Raw genomic sequence first — 16,986 nt, forward strand, 5'->3', positions numbered from 1 at the left:
GTGTGTGTGTGTGTGTGCGTGTGTGTGTGCGTGTGCGCGTGTGTGTGCGCGCGCGCGCGCACTTCACTATAGCATCCTCCAGCACCTAGAATGGTGCCTGGCACAGCAGACAATAAATGTTAGCTACTATCATTCTACATCTACACAAATCCCAAATTTGTGGCAGTAAAGTTCAGAAACCAGAATAATTAATGTCTAGCCCCATAAGCACAGACCAGAAGCCCAAAGTGGTGAGGCAGAGGTTAACCAGCAATCAAATAAATTAAGGTTATGCTTTAAAAAGGAAAAAAGCATAGCTTTTGACACAACTCTGAGCAAGTCACTTCACCTCATAGCACCAGAATCATCTATAAAATGGGGATTAAAAACTGGTTCACAAGGACATGAGGTAGTTCAAACAATATGTATGTGAAATGCCTATTATGGCGCCAGTCATAAAGCACACACACAACAGATCTTACTTCCCTCTCTTCATCCTCAATAGGGAGAACAGAATGGGGTAGAAAGTACAGTTTCAAAATACTTAAAAAACAAGAACACACAAGTCAGACACCAAAAGGGCTGGCCAGTTCAATTCTCAAAACACCACCTACTTTCAGTCTGTTCTCCCAGAGGAATTCATTCAAAAGCTCTCCTCCAAGAATCCTGACAGTCTAGCCCAACAGTTTTCAGCTGGGGCAACACCAACTCCTGAGAAATGTGTTTGGAAATAAATGTATGGAAGCATGTTTCTGAGTTGTCACAATAACTATGTGGCACTACTGGCATGTATTACCTGGGGAGCCGGATACCAAACGTCCTGCAATGCAGCCCCACATAAAGAAGAGACTCGCTGAGAAACAATGGATTCTAGCCCATTACAAGTCCAACCTCAGATGAAGAATTTCCTCTAACACTTGACCCTGGAGCAATAAAGAGCAAGGAAATCAGAACTGACCAGTACCCATACCAAGAGCCCAACAGCACAAAGCTACCCACTAGCTAAAGTGTTCATAAATCAAAATTTATTTTAAAAAATAGTTTGAAGATAGTTTACCAGTAAGGTGGTATTTTTCTTCCAGTGCATTTATTACAATTGTAATTATGTAGTTATTTATGTGATTATTTCTTTACATCTTTCTTCTCCACTAGAAAGTACTCCATGGAGGCAGCAATTATGAATCCCATTTCATAACACAATGCCTGATACATTATAGAAGCTCAATAAATATTTGTGGGATTAAGGCAAGTAACTGGCATATAGTACGTATTCATAGGTTTTTCAAAAAAGGTTCTGCCATAAGACTTCTCATATTGGCAAGTCCTACTATATTATGCTTTAAATTAGACAACATTTCAGCAACAAGACTGGACAATTAAGTGAGCTGGAGAAAGTTCTTATCCTGAAAATCCTTGAGAACCGGGGAATATGACTAAAATCTAGAAAATCTTGATGGTATGCAAGGAAGACAGGTTGGTATACTACATCCCAGTACATGCTCAAAAATTTAAAACTTAACCATGTACAGATCTTGTTACCCACATGAGGTGATATGGGTTGACACCAGAAAAAGGCACTTCCTCCCACAAACCATCCTTCGGTGCTTCTAGTAGGGAAAGGACCTTGGTGTGGATGGACCACAAGCCTAACCAAGTAGGGCAGTTCTTTTGACATCTTCTGCCCTGATTATTTGTCATTATTTATCATTAAGTGATAAGGTACACTTAAGAAATACATGGTGAGTGAAGGGTCACGTAACCTTACAAATAGAGCTTCCCACAGGAGGGTACATTCCAACTTTTCAGTAGAGACAACACTGTTCTAATTCTCACCTAATTCCTCTGACCTAGTTTCTGAAATACTCTTCCATCTTCCATATTAAACTGCTTTGCAGATAACAGCTCCAAAAATGGGGGGGGTGGTGGCAAAAACTGCTTCTAGTCTCAGCCTCATTTGCTTTCTCTTGGAAAAACTCTCATTTCCCCCATTTTTTGAATTTTACCTATAACTCCAAACTTGGGCTGGTTCACATGAGTTACATAAAAAAAGATCCTAAATTTCTCTAAATGCATGGTTCTGGCAGTCTTTCCTTCTATACTAAAAAAGGTATCTGTGACACATCACTGAGCTGTAGGAACTTGATTTATATGCAGTTGGGGATTCCCTTTGTCATCATGCTTCTCCATCAATCCAATTAAGTACTGCATTTTGATAAAGACACCAAGAAGCAGCAGCAATACCACTGCATTTATTTCATTAATTCCTAGGAGCAACTTCTCCAAAATACCAAACTTTTACTAGGTCTCCCTAAGTTCACTCTGAACTATAACAGACACAGTTAAGAATGGCCCAGGGCACAGACCACCTCATTATGCTTATGTTGTTGTTGTTAGGTGCCATCGAGTCAGTTCTGACTCACAGCAACCCTACTTACAACAGAACGAAACCCTGCCTGGTCCTGCGTCATCCTCACAATCGTTGCTATACTTGAGCCCGTCGTTGCAGCCACTGTGTCAATCCATCTCTTCCTCTCTTTCGCTTAAGCTTATAAAACCCCTTGCCATCGAGTCAATTCCAACTCATAGCGACCCTAGAGAACTGTTCCATAGAGTTTTCAAAGAGCAGCTGGTGGATTCATACTGCCAACCCTTTTGGTTAGCACCTGTAGCTCTTAACTACTGCACCACCAAGGCTTCTAAGCTTATTGGTGCCTCCGAATTCTCAGGCTTTTTTAAGGTCAGCAATTCCCTGAACGGGAAACCATAGCATCCTCTAAATTTCCTAGCTCTTTTCACAGCTCCAAAAGTACATAGGTACCAAACTCCTTTACCCCACTGTCCAGACAAATGTATACGGAGACCCTGGCTTTATGATTTATACCAGAAATACATGGGACCAGACCAAAGTTACCAGATGTATTCTCTGAAGCTTATTGTGCTCTCTTCTTTATTTGCTATCTATAGCCAGTATAATCCAATTGGGATGGATACTTGATGTTGTGGATTGAATTGTGTCCCCCAAAAATATGTGTTGTAAATCCTAACCTCTAGGCCTATGGTTATAATCCCATTTTGGAATGGGTTTTTTGTTATGTTAATGAACAGGATTAGTGTAGGGTGTGTTTTGAGTCAATCTCTTTTGAGATATAGAAAAGATTAAACAAGGGAGTAGAGGGAGATGGGGGAAGAGAAATGCCAAGCCACATGAAGATCGCCCAGGAGCAGAAGCTCAGAAGAGACAAGGACTTTCCTCCAGAGCCGACAGAGAAAGAAAGCCTTTCCCTAGTGCTGGCACCCTGAATTTGGACTTCTAGCCTCCTAAACTGTGAGAAAATAAATTTCTGTTCGTTAAAGTCACCCATTTGCGGTATTTCTGTTATAGCAGCACTAAACAACTAAGACACTTGGATGCTAGGCTACAGAAATCTAGCCAACATTTTAATACACACACACACCCCAGTCTATTCTGGCTCATGTACTCTTTTGAGGTTATCTTATTCAAGGCACACAGAGTTTCCCGTTGGTGAATGTGTCTGGATGGGTGAGCCTAGCTATCTCAATCTTATTTTACTTTAACCCAAAATACCATAATGAGACCACATATTGGTCACTTGAGGTTTTCTGTAGGGGTTTTAAAGAAGCCAATTCAAAGCTGCACTGTGAAAGCAAAGGATTCAAATCACAAACTGGAAAGAAAACAAGAATGTTACAAATCTGTCCTGGACCAACAGAACCCCAAAAACAAATTAAGGAGAGCTAAGAAACCATCTCCTGACCCAAAGGCAATAAGGTGGAAAAAGACAAGAAGTATTGATCGTTTAGGAACTTCTGTTTATTAGTTAATTGACGAAAGCACTTCCTTCCTGCCTCTAGTTAACTAGACCTTTCTAACTGAAGTGGATACTAGGAATCTTCACTGAAAAGTTGTTGGTTTAAAAATGCTATAAATTAATTGCATCTCCAGTCCGTACAAAGACTTTTTGCCAGCTCTAGTGCAGTGAAGTTACTGGGGTCTCTGTGTGCTTTTGCATTCTACTAATGCAGAGGAAGATACCGAAGGAGACAATGGAAAGAGGCAAAAAAACAAGAACAGAGAAAACAGAGTTAAAAGGCAGGGAGATGACTGAGTTAAACATACACACAGAAAAAAATATGACTCCCCATTAGAGTATTTATCTGTACATACAAATATCAAAACACTGATCAAACTGTCAGTGAACCTCCTGGAAGCCACTGCCTTCATCACAGCTGGGTCACAGTGATCACAGCTTCACTTCCCAAGAAGGAGGAAAAAGAGACTTGGTATTAGGATACTTGTTTTTAATAGAAAGGATACACAAACTATATCAGGTTTTCAGAAAGTCCAAGTGAACACTATTGGTCTCCACTTGGTCTCTGCAGTGTTGCCGTGTTAATGTTTATTACCTGATCATTTCTGCAACTTCAGTTTCTGTGCCAAGCACAATCCTTATTCATTAAGTCATACAACCGGGGACAGGTCTTGGCTCAAGTGTCTACTACTCCGAGGTATCCACTTCAGAGAGAGGATGACTTGTCAGGAGTCAGAGGATTTATTTGCCAGGGCCTCACAACAACGGAACAAGGAAAGAAATTCACAGCAGAACTCAAGCTAGCCACTATGGGAGAGGAGAGGGGTGTCGTTAAGGATGGCCTATGGAGATCATCAGATCACCAAAGATCCTATTCTCAGGTCAGTTTTGGCAGGAAGAAAAGACAAGCAGAAGAGACATCATGGTATTTAATTAGTGCTCCAACACCGGCCTTTAAGTGGCATTTTCAGGAATTACTTTCTTAGGCAAAATTTACTGAACTGGTCATATGTGAAGATCACCACCATAGGTCACCATCTTAAAATGACTTCTCCCATCTTTATCAAACTCCAGGAACCTCAGATTCATATCCTCATGCTGCCTCACCAAAAAACTAAAAAAGAAAGAGGGAGATGGAACGCAGGGAGCCCTCAAGTCCCATAAATAAAACTCACAGCAGTCGAGTCGTTTCCAACTCACAGCAACCCTACAGGGCAGAGTAGAACTGCCCTATAGGGCTTCTTTATGGAAGCAGACTGTCACGTTTTCTCCCACAGAGCGGCTGGTGGATTTGAACTGCTGACCTTTCAGTTAACCACTGCACTCAACCACTACACCACCAGGGCTCCTTCCTATAAATAAAGATACATATTTTTTCCACTGGTTTATTATTATTGCATCCCTCTCATGGATCTTGTAGAAAATTCGTCTCAAAAGTACTTTCTTTCTATCCCTCCAACTCCAAGTATTCTTAATCTTTTTCCATCCAAAAACACTCTCACATCATGGGGAGGGGCACACACATCTGAAAACTGGCCTATGGTATAACCTGGAAGAAGCCCCTAAGGTAATCCTGATATATCCTAGTGTGCATCAGAATTGTCTGGGAGGCTTATTAAAACACATTGCTGGGCCCCTCACCAGAGTTTCTGGGATCAGTAGGTCTGAGCGGAGGATCTGCATTTCTAAACAGGGCTCAGGTAATGCTGATTCTGGTGGGCCAAGGACCACACTGAGAACCACTGTAATAATCCATCTCTCATAAACTAGAACAAAGAGATTTTAATATAATTTTATTTAAAAAAATTAATATAACTCAGATGTAGTTAAGAACTATGAAATAGTTTTTAATTCTGTGAAGACCAATACTGTCCTTAATCACTCAATTTTATACCCTTCTCAAGCATGGGCCTCTGCCAACCAGGAGTTACATGAGGATTTTATTTGATAAACTAAAAAGTACTACTTTCACATATCTTATTTAATACTTATTATAGCCTGCAACATAAATATTTTTCTTCACTACACAGTTGAGAATACAGACTCAGGTAAGTTATGTGACTTGCCTAAAGTCACACAGCTTAAATGAACTTTAAACCTAGAGTTCAGAGCTGACTGCTATGAAACCTTGTGTGCAACACTTAACCTTTAGGTGTTCACTTTTCCCAAATGGAAAATTAAGACAATAATCCCTCCCTCTCCTGCAAGTGCTCCAAATTATAGAAAGTAAAATCACTATGCAAACATTTTCATAATGCAGGTCACTTTCACTCAGATAAAAGTGAACTATTCTATCTTCTTCGAGACTTAATTCCCCACCCCCCTGAAGAGGAGGGGGCCTGAGGACCAAATGGGGCTAGTTCTCACCATTGGGATCACAAGGCAGCTATAAACCAAGTGTCATGGGGATTCATCAGAAACCCAGAATAATAAAACCCTAAATGGAAGGGATTGACAGGACCAAGATCTAAGAACATTAAATTGTAACTAAAGGGTTTTCAATCTTTCACGCCATTTAAGAGTTCCAGGCTGTTGTAAAAATAATGTCCCAATAAGTCTTAGTGCTTGAATAATTTATTTTAGAGAAGCAAATTTGGAATTTTATAGTGTCATAGCTCTGGAGAATCAGGCAAACTTTGGTTCAAATCCCAACTCTACCTTTTACTTGTTCTTTGCCCTAGGGCAAATCTCATTCTTACCCTACTTCCTCCTCTGTAAAGTGGGAGGAATAATAAAACCCACCTCTCCTAGAGTCTGAAGAGTAAATGAGGAAATTCACGGAGAGTACGCCAAGCACAGGGCTTGGCACAAAGTAACTACTCAAATGGATGGTAACGAAAACCAACCAAACCCGTCGACGTCCAGTCAATTCTGACTCATAGCAACTCTACAGGACAGAATAGAACTCCCCCATAGGGTTTCCAAGGAGCTGCTGGTGGAGTCGAACAGCCGACCTTCTGGTTAGCAGCCCAGCTCTTAACCACACCACTGTGCCACCAGGGCTCCCAAATGGATGGTAGCTATCGTTAATATTCACCCCCCAGCACACCATCATTTGAAAGTCAGGCCTATTCCTGCTCCAAGACTAAGTTTTGAATAAACTACCTACAGAATTGCTCTCTAAAGTCCTTTACAGTAGAGTTCTCTTCGGTGGCCCAGATTCCTAAACAGGTAAAAAGTTGGAAGTCTGCAGAGAAAATGCAGGTTTATCCAGACCTAAATCACTAAGAGTTCCACACTCCCAAACTAATACTGGACCAACCTATGAATTCCACCATCTTTATTATTCAAAGGGCAAGAGAGAAAGCCATCTGTATTTGCCAGCGAAGACTTAGTAATAAACAGCAACTAATTCCCAGCATTTCTGCCTGGGTGACTTGCTCTCTAAGGACAACAGAAAGCAGTAATAAGGGTTACCCCAGAGAGAGGGGAAATCACTGAGCAAGAAGAGTCCAAACGTGTATCTGTTTCCTCCAAAAGGAGGCATCCAGCATGCTGTATGTAGTCTTTAATCCTCTACCACGTGGCTGAACTCACACTCTTCTTAAAGTCAAAGTATACCAGGCACAAGTCAGTTGAGAGTAAATAGCTAGGTTCAAATGCACCTATACCCAGCAAGAAAAGTTGTGACCTCAAGGAAAACGGGGCAAAATAAGAACACCAAGCACATAGCAAATGGGTTTTTAAATGACTGACATCACACCAAACTCCCTTACTGTTGTCCTGCTGGTGCTAGATCTTCCCAGGAGGGGAAAAATGCTCCTTTTAACAGAGATGTCAATAAACAAGCAAGTTGAAAGCTAAGAAGTTTAAGAGGGAAAGGCATACAAAAATCTTGGCTGCTGGTGATGAGCCATGGAAAATCATGAATGCACCAGTGCCAAGGGAGGAGGAAGTCTAATATCTAGCACTGCAGACACAGAAGCAACGAAGCCATAAGGAAGCCCAAATGCAAAAGAGAGAGAGAGAAAAAAAAAAAAAGGCACAAGGCATATTTCCTCTTCACACGGGTGGCAATTCAAAACACGGCTGCAGCACTCCAGGCCTGCAGAGCGCATAGCTCAGTACCCAAAGACCTTAGTATTTAAGATTAACATAACTTCCAGGAGGGCGACAAAAACCTGTCCTGGATTACTGGGTGATTTCTAATATGTACCATAACCAACACTAAGTCAACATTTTAGGGATCAAATTTCCTACTCTGCAGCATACTGGAATGCATTCTTGGCATAAGACTTCTTCCCATTCCAGTCTACCCTTACAAAGTACAGAAGCCACTGAGAAATAAAGACTCAACCTGTCCCAAGACCATCTTTCAGCTATGCGCGAGTGACTTTAACAAAAACAAACAGAAGTTCACTCAGATGTCTTTTTACATTCAATAAAAAATTCCATTCATTTTAAATGGTGGTGGACGGAGCCAATTTCAGGAAAGAATACTCAAGAATGGCAAGTCAATGTTCACCATAACTTGGATTCCTCTAAAATCTAGGGTTAACTAAGGAGTTCATCATCTCAAGTCCCGAAACATCGGCTGTCCATGGCAGATGAACCATCTTGCCTAATTCTGAGTTACTGGAAATCCACTTTTACAAAATGCCAAAATGACAAGGTAAAACAAGTTGGAAGAGGTATTTCTAAGCTAGAATGTGTATTCAAGATTCCATACTTCTATACTGGAGCAATGTAACTCATCCTTCTCTTCCAGGTAAAAGTACTATAAAAGCCTGGCACCGAACACCCAACACGTTGTTAGCTGTTAAACATCCACTTATGGCCCTTGAAAAGTGCCAGGCTCAATCACACATGGACTCGGTAAAAAATAAACCAAAAACACTAATATACTTCAGAGGCTCCCGTAAGGAATAAGCATGTGTTTGCGGCATTTTTGGGCTTCTCGGCCACGGCCAACCTAATCAAAAACAATATTAACGACTACTTCTATGAACAGATGGGCAAACTGCGTATGTGCAAACTTACCAAACCCATTAGCCTTCAGTATAAGGTCTGATCCAAGCAACACAGCTTGAGCACACCGCCCAACTCTTCAGAAGTAACAGGAGCCTAAGAGTCCCAACAGGTACTTCATGGCTCTTGTTCTGTTTAAGAAAGGTCAACTAACCCTGCTAAGAAAGAAAAAGCCCAAGCTCTCCAACCAAATTTGAGCCATCGTCACTGCAGAGCTGTCCAGGGCACACAACTCTGAGGTGACATGACCTTCCAAACCCAAAATAACTAAAAAAGAGCCCCTGAATTGGCTGAGGACTTGGCAGGTTGGACCAAAGGCCCCATATAACCACAGGAACCACTAAGATCCTGGAACCACTCTCTTTCAGGGAATTTTATGGTTAGAGTCCAAATTTTCAAAGTCACTGGAACACTGAGACAACTATAGGTCTGGAGATGAATGTGTAATTTGGATTCTATAAAGCCCATGGAACTCAGAGTAGCATTATGACAAGACAGGTTCATATTTTAACTTTCCCCTTCTTGAACATTTAGCTTCACAAATCACTGCCTCTAAAAAGCTGCCTCAGGTTAACCCTCTCAATTCTGATTGCTCCTTATTCTCAAATTCCTTCTGCCCATGTACTTAGTTTGGTCTACATGCATTTATAAAACCTTGCTTTGCAAGTTTTTCAGATGTGTGCACATAAGCATGCTTCCCCAAGAAAATTAAATTCTTTTGAAGCAAATACTGAATCCATTCCTAGTACCTAGGCAGTACAATCACATAGGCCTATCTCCCACCCCCATTCGAATCTCCAGATCACCCTGACCTAGAAATGCTCACAGCAACAAATCTGAAATTCTAGTACCCTTACCACCACCACACTGGAAGAGGCCTGGGCAACAACGAGCAACCAATGTCAACGCCAATCCAAGCGATTTTTGTGTGTTGTTTTGAACAAACTGATAGTCTTTGGTAAGTTAGCTGAACCTAAAAATTATGGTTAGGGCCACAATTATATTCATATCCCCTGCTACTATATAAGTAGCTAAGTCAAAAAGGCACTTCCAGGATTCTGGTCCAGAAAACACTTCTTGTGAAGAAAAATGGTATCAGAGTCAGCAGATTTTGTTTTTAAAGAGAGAGAAACCTCAGAAACATAAATCTGGTCATCTCACAAGGCTACCAAAGCAAAGTACCACAGGCAGATAGCTAAAATACTCATTCACAGATTATTCCTTTTCCTCTACAAAAACAATGTTTCTAAATCCTAAAACAACAATCTCAAAAACAAAGATTTAGTGATTACCCAAACATTTGAACTTTCTACTGACCCAGGAACCTCAGGGCAATAACATTAACATATATGTGATACACAGGAGTCCAGTAAAAAATACATAAGTAAACACAGCTCTGGGTAGTGGGCTTATAATCTGGAAAGCCCCCACAGAACAGAGGCTGAGGATGAAGCTGAAGTCGCAGTATCTTTTTTCTCCTTTCTGGTATTCCAAAAATGCAAACCCAACCCTAAAAGCATCTCACCAAACTGCAAAACCCTTCTAAAAGAACAAGGCCCCAAAGTCTCAAAGACCAAGCTTTTAGAGCACACTTACCTCACTACTGAAACTTGGGGCCTTCTTTCCAAACTTCTGTTTACTTTCACTCTGAAATTGCAATCCATTTTGAACTGGGCTCCATGGGCTTTGAACTTAGTATGGAGCCAGGGCTACAGAGGCTTCAATTCTAGGGCAGCATCTTTCCACTCCAAATTTCTTTTAAACCACCTCTCCATATCTCCAAGCCCCTCACCTCCCCCACCAACACTACCCTCCTACTATCCTCAAGTCTTTTTCTGCAATACTATTTTATTCTACATGAGAAGAAACTAGCATTATCTTTGCTTGAAAACTGTTTATTAATTTGCCTGTCAGACATTCTATAGAGCCGTTTACATCTTACTACAGAAACCTCCTGGGTACATATTGACAGCTCAGCAAGTATTTACACAAAGCTCTGAAACATTTGGTTCCTTCAGAGAGAAAGAAGCTGCTGTGTCAAGCAAGAGAATTATCAAACACCTTTCCCTCTACCTTTTTCCCTCCTTTATAAAGGGAAGCTTCCTTTTAGCACACCTCTAATATGCCTAAATTACACTTCTACTGAGCCAGGAGGAGAAAGAATGGAAATTCAGGTGTGCTGAAGAACTGAAGAAACAGCATTTCCAGGACCACATGCAAACCATGTCATGTGGTTTAAAAAAACCAGGAGTATAAGAAAAAGCAAATACATACGTGAAATTGACCCTGAGACATTTAGCTTTTCCTGTTCCAGCCTCAGGAACTTTTGCTCCTCTCTCAGCAAAACTTACAGAGCAAGTCCAGGCACTCGGATTACAACCAACTGCCCAAACCAGACCTCAACCTGCCCAAACACTGTAAGAGCCTGTGGAGAGCTTAATGTTACCTCTCCCCACCCCCAGAAAAGAAGCAGTGGTAATGTGGAACTTATGAATATCCACTCCCCAGGCCACCCCCAGACAGCCCCCAACTGTAAAGCCTCCTGGGGATTCTGAAGCAACTACTTTTCAAGTTTTGCTTTAATAAAGTCTGCCTAATTTTTCAATTTCTGTTTAGTGTTTTAAAACCACCAGCCAGGTGGAATGACTAAAGACAAACAGATTAACAGTTTCAAAGCAACAGTCTGGTAGGGCTTTTTCTATAAAGGGCCACAGACCACCGTGGCACCCAACTGTTCAGAGCTTGTTCCTGTGAATCCTCAGGAGAAAACAGTCTTGAGTTTCCTAAGCCCAGGGGGAAGAAAGATGGTCTCAGGACCCCTACCGATAAATGTATAAGAAGATGCCCTCAAAACAAAACAGGTATGAAAGCACAGATAGAAGTATCCAAGAATGAGAAAGTCATGCAGTCTACCAACTTCATTTTACTGATGAGAAAATGAAATCCAGAGAAGGTGAATGACTTGCCCAGTGTCACACAGCTTAATCTGGAGCTGTAGTACCATGCAAGCCTTCTCCTCCTCCACTTGTGAGTCCTGTGCTCTTTACCCGTAACCACTGTGCCACACACAATTCAGTGTGCACCAGTAACCATAATGACCAATCTAAACAAGGAAAACCCAGGGATAAGAATCATGGGAATCAGGACTCCATTTCAGAGCCTGAGATATCACAGCTCACTGGCAGGAAAGAACCATTAAGTGCCAATTTATTTTGAATACCATATTTTAACCATATTTGCTTCTAGAATTTTGGGGTTTGAAGCCAATTAATACAGCCTGTTGGGGGTAAGAATGGAGAAAGAATCCTGTCCATTACACTTTGTTAGCCTATTCCCACATTTTGAACAGTTCACTAACCTCTTTGCAAAAGGCCTACAGTAGACATCACACAGGAGTCAATTCAACATATGAATGTTTAATACAATCCAAGACATCTTGTTACAGCAGGTGCTGCCTGTCATGGTTACTCTGTGTCATACACAAAGAAAGGCACTTTAAAAAGTCCTCACAGGGCCCAACACACAAGAAGTCAATCTTGGTCCTGGCCTCTCTCTCTTCTCCCACCACCATCCCAATCCCATCACCCCCAGTTCTCTCATGGACAGTGGAGAAACATGAAGTCCCCACAACTAAAAGGCACCACCATCTCTGTATAGTTGTCCTGGTCCCTCCTGCTTGAGAGAGCTCCAAGAGTCCTGTATTTCAGCCAGCCCAGAATTTCTGCCAGTAGGCATTCCCATAATAAACCCAGGATTCCTGTGTTTGTTTCCCAGGAGTCAGAAATGTCATCTGGTATTTCCATAGCAGGAACTAACAGCCAAACTTCTACAATCAAATCTAACGTGGTTCTGGAATACTTATTGTATGCTATTTTTACCCTGATGAGCTGGGTTGGTCTCGAGGTACTACTACCAAAAGCATCCCAAATGAAAAGACTTACATAGGGTTCAAGTGCATAGGGGACCTAAAACTATTTCATCAGAAGCAAAATTCCAACACCTTGAGACACAACATTGCATAACGAAAGAGATAAAGGAAAAGTTTGTCTATTGGGATCTCCTCAGCTCCTGTGAAAAACACATAGCCACAATACACACGCTTACCTAATCTTTATTTCATAAAATCAGAGTCAAATGAGAACATTACCACCTTAGCTGTATCAATCAAGTCTCCGTAAAATACTCTTAATCCAGGACTGGGTTAGGGAAAGAAGTAGGCAGAGCAAGATCTTATTATTTAAGAACACTAAGAGTAGCACATCATGGTCTGGCAAGCAATTTATCCTCAAGAAGCAAAGAGGAATCCAGAACAAAATCCATCCACCTACACCCCTCACCTATACTAGTGCCACACACCTGAAGCAACCCACAAAACTGGAAGCTACCTGGTGTCTTCCACAACGGAATGCTCACAGCCTGGGTCACAGGGGAGTAGGCATCTGAACTGAGATTGAGTAGAAGGAATCAACGTTTGTGGGGAACTAAGCCTGGGTTTGGTGGTATTAAAAGGGAATCAGAAAACACATCCAGAGGCAGCACAGACAGGCTTCTAAACAGGGACCGCATCTATTTTCCTACCATTTACCCAGGACAGAGCATAGTGCCTAGCATAAAAATTAAATACTTGTTTAATGACTAGAAAACAAAACCCACTAAATAACAAAAGTTGCTTTTATAATAATAATAAAGTTTGCCTGAATATCCCCAAACCAGCACAATTCAAATCTAATTTGCTTTTAAACAAACCCTGGTTTACCCCCAAATTGCTTCCTCTAATAGTTTTCAAGAAATGTTATTTCTCAGACCCCACCCCCCCACCCAAAAACAGAAACAAAAACAGAAGGAATGGGAGGAAAGAAGTGTAGATTATAAAATGACCTGAACACAAGACGATTGTTTTCTAAGACAAAACTTACCTTCCAAACACTAGAAATACTATTTGAATTTCCCCTATTTTTTGCACATGGAAGACATGGAGTCAAGGTACACAGCTCTAAGCCTGACATTCAATACAACTATTTTCAAAATGCCCAACTCAATGGAAGAGCAGAAAAGCATTTCCAGCATGGGGAGGGAATACAGCTAATTAGGTCATCTAAGTGAACAAAATCTCATAGCAGAAAGGTACAACTGGCTACTGCTGGGGTGTGTGTGTGTGTGTGTGTGTGTGTGTGTGTGTGTGTGTGTGTGTGTGTGTGTGTGTGTGTGTGTGTGTGTGAAAGGAGTTTTGCCCCTCTTTGAAAAGATACATGGGTTCATAGAATACCCTATATTCCTGACCAAAGCCTTAAAGGCAAAACATTATGAAGAAGGAAAAAGAGCAAAATAAAATGTATAAAAAGGTACCTAGAAGTTGTAATATCTAACCAAATCTTAAGTATCACTGTAGGTCATATCTTTGTATCTTGAAGACATAAAAAAAAATGGAATATACCTTAGAATGCAAAGAAAAAACTGGCTGAGCTCTAAAATGAATTATGGCAAAATAAAAATCCAGCCTTTTGATATTCCAAGAGTAAATGATAAATTTTAACAAACCAAGAATTTTAGAAGAAAGCCGCTCTCACAATTATGAAAGACAGACAGTCCCTTCTCTCTAAATTGAGCTGCTGTCCCAAAGTTCAATCAACAAAAAAAAGTGTTAACAAGATTCAACATGTAAACAAAAAATGGGGCCCGCCTTCCTTAAAACAGAGCACTTGAATCTAATATGAAATTCTCTCAGAAAGCTTCCAGTTCTCCAAAAAAATGAAAGTTTTCTTCCACACACCCCCCATAAAGATCCCACATTCACCACTCAATAAAAAGCCCAGCAAAATAATTTCAATTCTTCGAAGCGAACAGGGTCAAAATTACTCAAGACAAACGCGTCTTCAGAGCCATCAAAGAAGTCATTTATACCATCGGGAAAGTCACAAAACCAAAACAAACAGCAAACCCATTGTAGAGAAAAACTCAGCTACTGTTCTAACAACACAGAATCTATTTCAGGCTGCATAAAACAAAACAAGCAAAATAAATCCAAGGTACAAGCAAAATGCCATAGCCTCCTCTTTTGTTTCGGGCACAATGTAACAAGCGCAGCCTGTCTGGAGCTCTGCTCCTGCTGATACAGTATTGCTGCTTAAACCTCCCTCCTCAAGGTCACAGCCAATTTCAGCTCTGGAATAAAAGGCAGATAGTGGCAGCGATGGTTTGGGTTATCACTGGCAAAAAAGCAGAGTGTAAAAGTTTATGAGCTCATCAGGATTGTTGTACCATTACATCAGAGGCAATTATAAATGGCCAAGAGCAGGAGATGGGGAGCCAATCAGATCACAGATAGGATGTCAACCTAAGACCAACTGTCTCCTGGCTTTGACAGAAGGATTTTACCTCCATAATTCAAATCCCAAACCAAAGCAATCTGCACTTACTACTCCAATCACTCAGCTGTTTACCAGCACTTCCAGGCAGAAGCCCAGGCCACTGGGCCGAAGGAGACTAAGACAGAAGATGGCCCGGGCTGCCCTGGGTGAACCGCAGCCGGCCTCTAGCTGCCTCCAAGCAGGCCCCTGCCCCCCATCGAGGTCCCCACGAGTCCGAGGGGGCCCCTCTTTAAAAGCACAGATGGGGGACGGCCTAGAGGAAGGCAGGAGGGCAGAGAGGAGCCGCAGGTGAGCAGAAAACTGTTTGTTCAACTCCCGAGCTCCTGCCACCAACTACACCCCTAACCTGAGCCCCCAGCACCCCCTCACCCCAAGCCGGGCCCTTCCCCCGCACACACTGCCCCGCAACGCTCTGAAGACCCCCGGAGTTCGAAGGGACCAGGAAAGAGGGAGAAGGGAAGCAAACACCTCTGGGAAAGCCCCACACAAAGACTGAAGGAGGGAAGGAGAGGAAGGCAGACAGGCAGCCATTTTAAGAGAGAAGAGCCAGACAATGGCAGCTCCCCAGCAATGGGGGCCCCGAACTGAGGGGAGCCCACGGCTTTGGCCAGCTCCCCGCCGCCACCACCCACCCCCAGGACCCTGCTTGCCCCAGCCCCTCCCCACTCAGCTGTGTACCTGCGGGGTCCGGGCGAGCGGCTGCCCCCCGCCGCCGCTGCTCCCTGGGCTCATGGGCGCGTGGTGGCTCCTTTGTTGGGCCCCTCCCGAGGCGGCCGCCGCCGCCGCCGCCGCGGCCCCCCAGCACTGAGAGGCCATGTCCGCCGGGCCCTTGCCGGCGCTCCCGTCCTGGGGCCCGCCGCCGTAGTCGCCCCCAGGGTAGCCCTGGTAGCCGCGGGCCGAGCTGGGCGACGTGAGCAGTTGGTTGAGGGTGGGGGTGGCGGTAGGCTGGGGGGTTCCCCCGCCGGCCGCTGAGGGGCCGCCTCCCCCCATGGCCCCGAAGCGCTGCTGAGCGAAGGACGAAGACGACGAGGAGGCCGAGGCGCTGGAGGAGGGAGGCGGCTTGGAGCCGGTGGCCGCCGCCGCGCCGGGGCCCGGAGTGCCGCCTCTCGGGGAGCTCAGCGCGTAGGCCTGGGGGGGCGGGGGGTAGGCGCTGCGGTTGGGGTAGTAGGAGTTGTACTGGTGGTTGGGGAAGCCGTGGTCGTGCGAGTTCTGCTGGGGCCCCGCGTAGGGCTCCAGGCCCCCGCCGCCGCCGCCGCTCTGCAGCGCTGCCAGGCCAGGGCTTTGTTGTCCGCCATGTTGTTGGTGGAAGACGGCGGCCGCGGCGGCAGCGACGGCGGACTGACTCCTACCGTAGGGCTGCCCGAAGCCGTAGGCTGGGGGCGGCAAGGCGGCCGCGGCCGAGTGAGGAGGCGCCCCCACCCCGTCACTGCTGCCGCCACCGCCGCCGCCGGGCGGCTCCGTGAGGTTATTGTTCAGGGCGGGCCTAGGGCCCGCGTTCCCATTCGAGTTCTTCAGGTCCGGCTCCGCGCCGGGCCCGCCGCTGCCGGCTCCGCCGCCGCCACCCCCATTGCTCTCGGCCCCGTCCTGCAGCTCCTTTCCCAGCGGCTGCGGCGGCCCCACAGTGGGGCCCTCGCTCTCCTGCCCGGCGGCTGCCTTCATTTCCCCGCGCTCGGCCGCTGCCGCCTCGCCCCCCGCCTCCTCCCGCTGCTGCTGCTCCGCTTTCTTCAGCTCCGAGGGCGGCGGCGGCGGGTTACCCAGGCTGCTGGCGGCGGCGGGGGCGACCTGCGCGGCCATGATCCCCGCTGTCTCGTCCGCGGAGAGACCCGGCCCTGTCTTCGTTT

General features: G+C 44.3%; 1 protein-coding gene across 2 annotated transcripts in view; it reads right to left on the reverse strand.

Moving 5' to 3' along the window:
* ARID1A (AT-rich interaction domain 1A) overlaps positions 1-16,978 on the reverse strand; it is a 70,155-nt gene extending 53,177 nt beyond the window's left edge. The window contains exon 1 of one of the 2 annotated variants that reach the window (XM_004377074.2): positions 15,824-16,978. In XM_004377074.2, the coding sequence (XP_004377131.1) occupies positions 15,824-16,939 (1,116 nt within the window). In that variant the 5' untranslated portion in view covers positions 16,940-16,978. The remainder of the gene's footprint in view (positions 1-15,823) is intronic. The other variant, XM_023732083.1, reaches the window with a different exon arrangement.
* Positions 16,979-16,986: the final 8 nt, after the last annotated feature.

Source organism: Trichechus manatus, unplaced genomic scaffold (assembly GCF_000243295.1).
Source record: "Trichechus manatus latirostris isolate Lorelei unplaced genomic scaffold, TriManLat1.0 scaffold00048, whole genome shotgun sequence".
In the NCBI taxonomy this organism is placed as follows: Eukaryota; Metazoa; Chordata; class Mammalia; order Sirenia; family Trichechidae; genus Trichechus; species Trichechus manatus.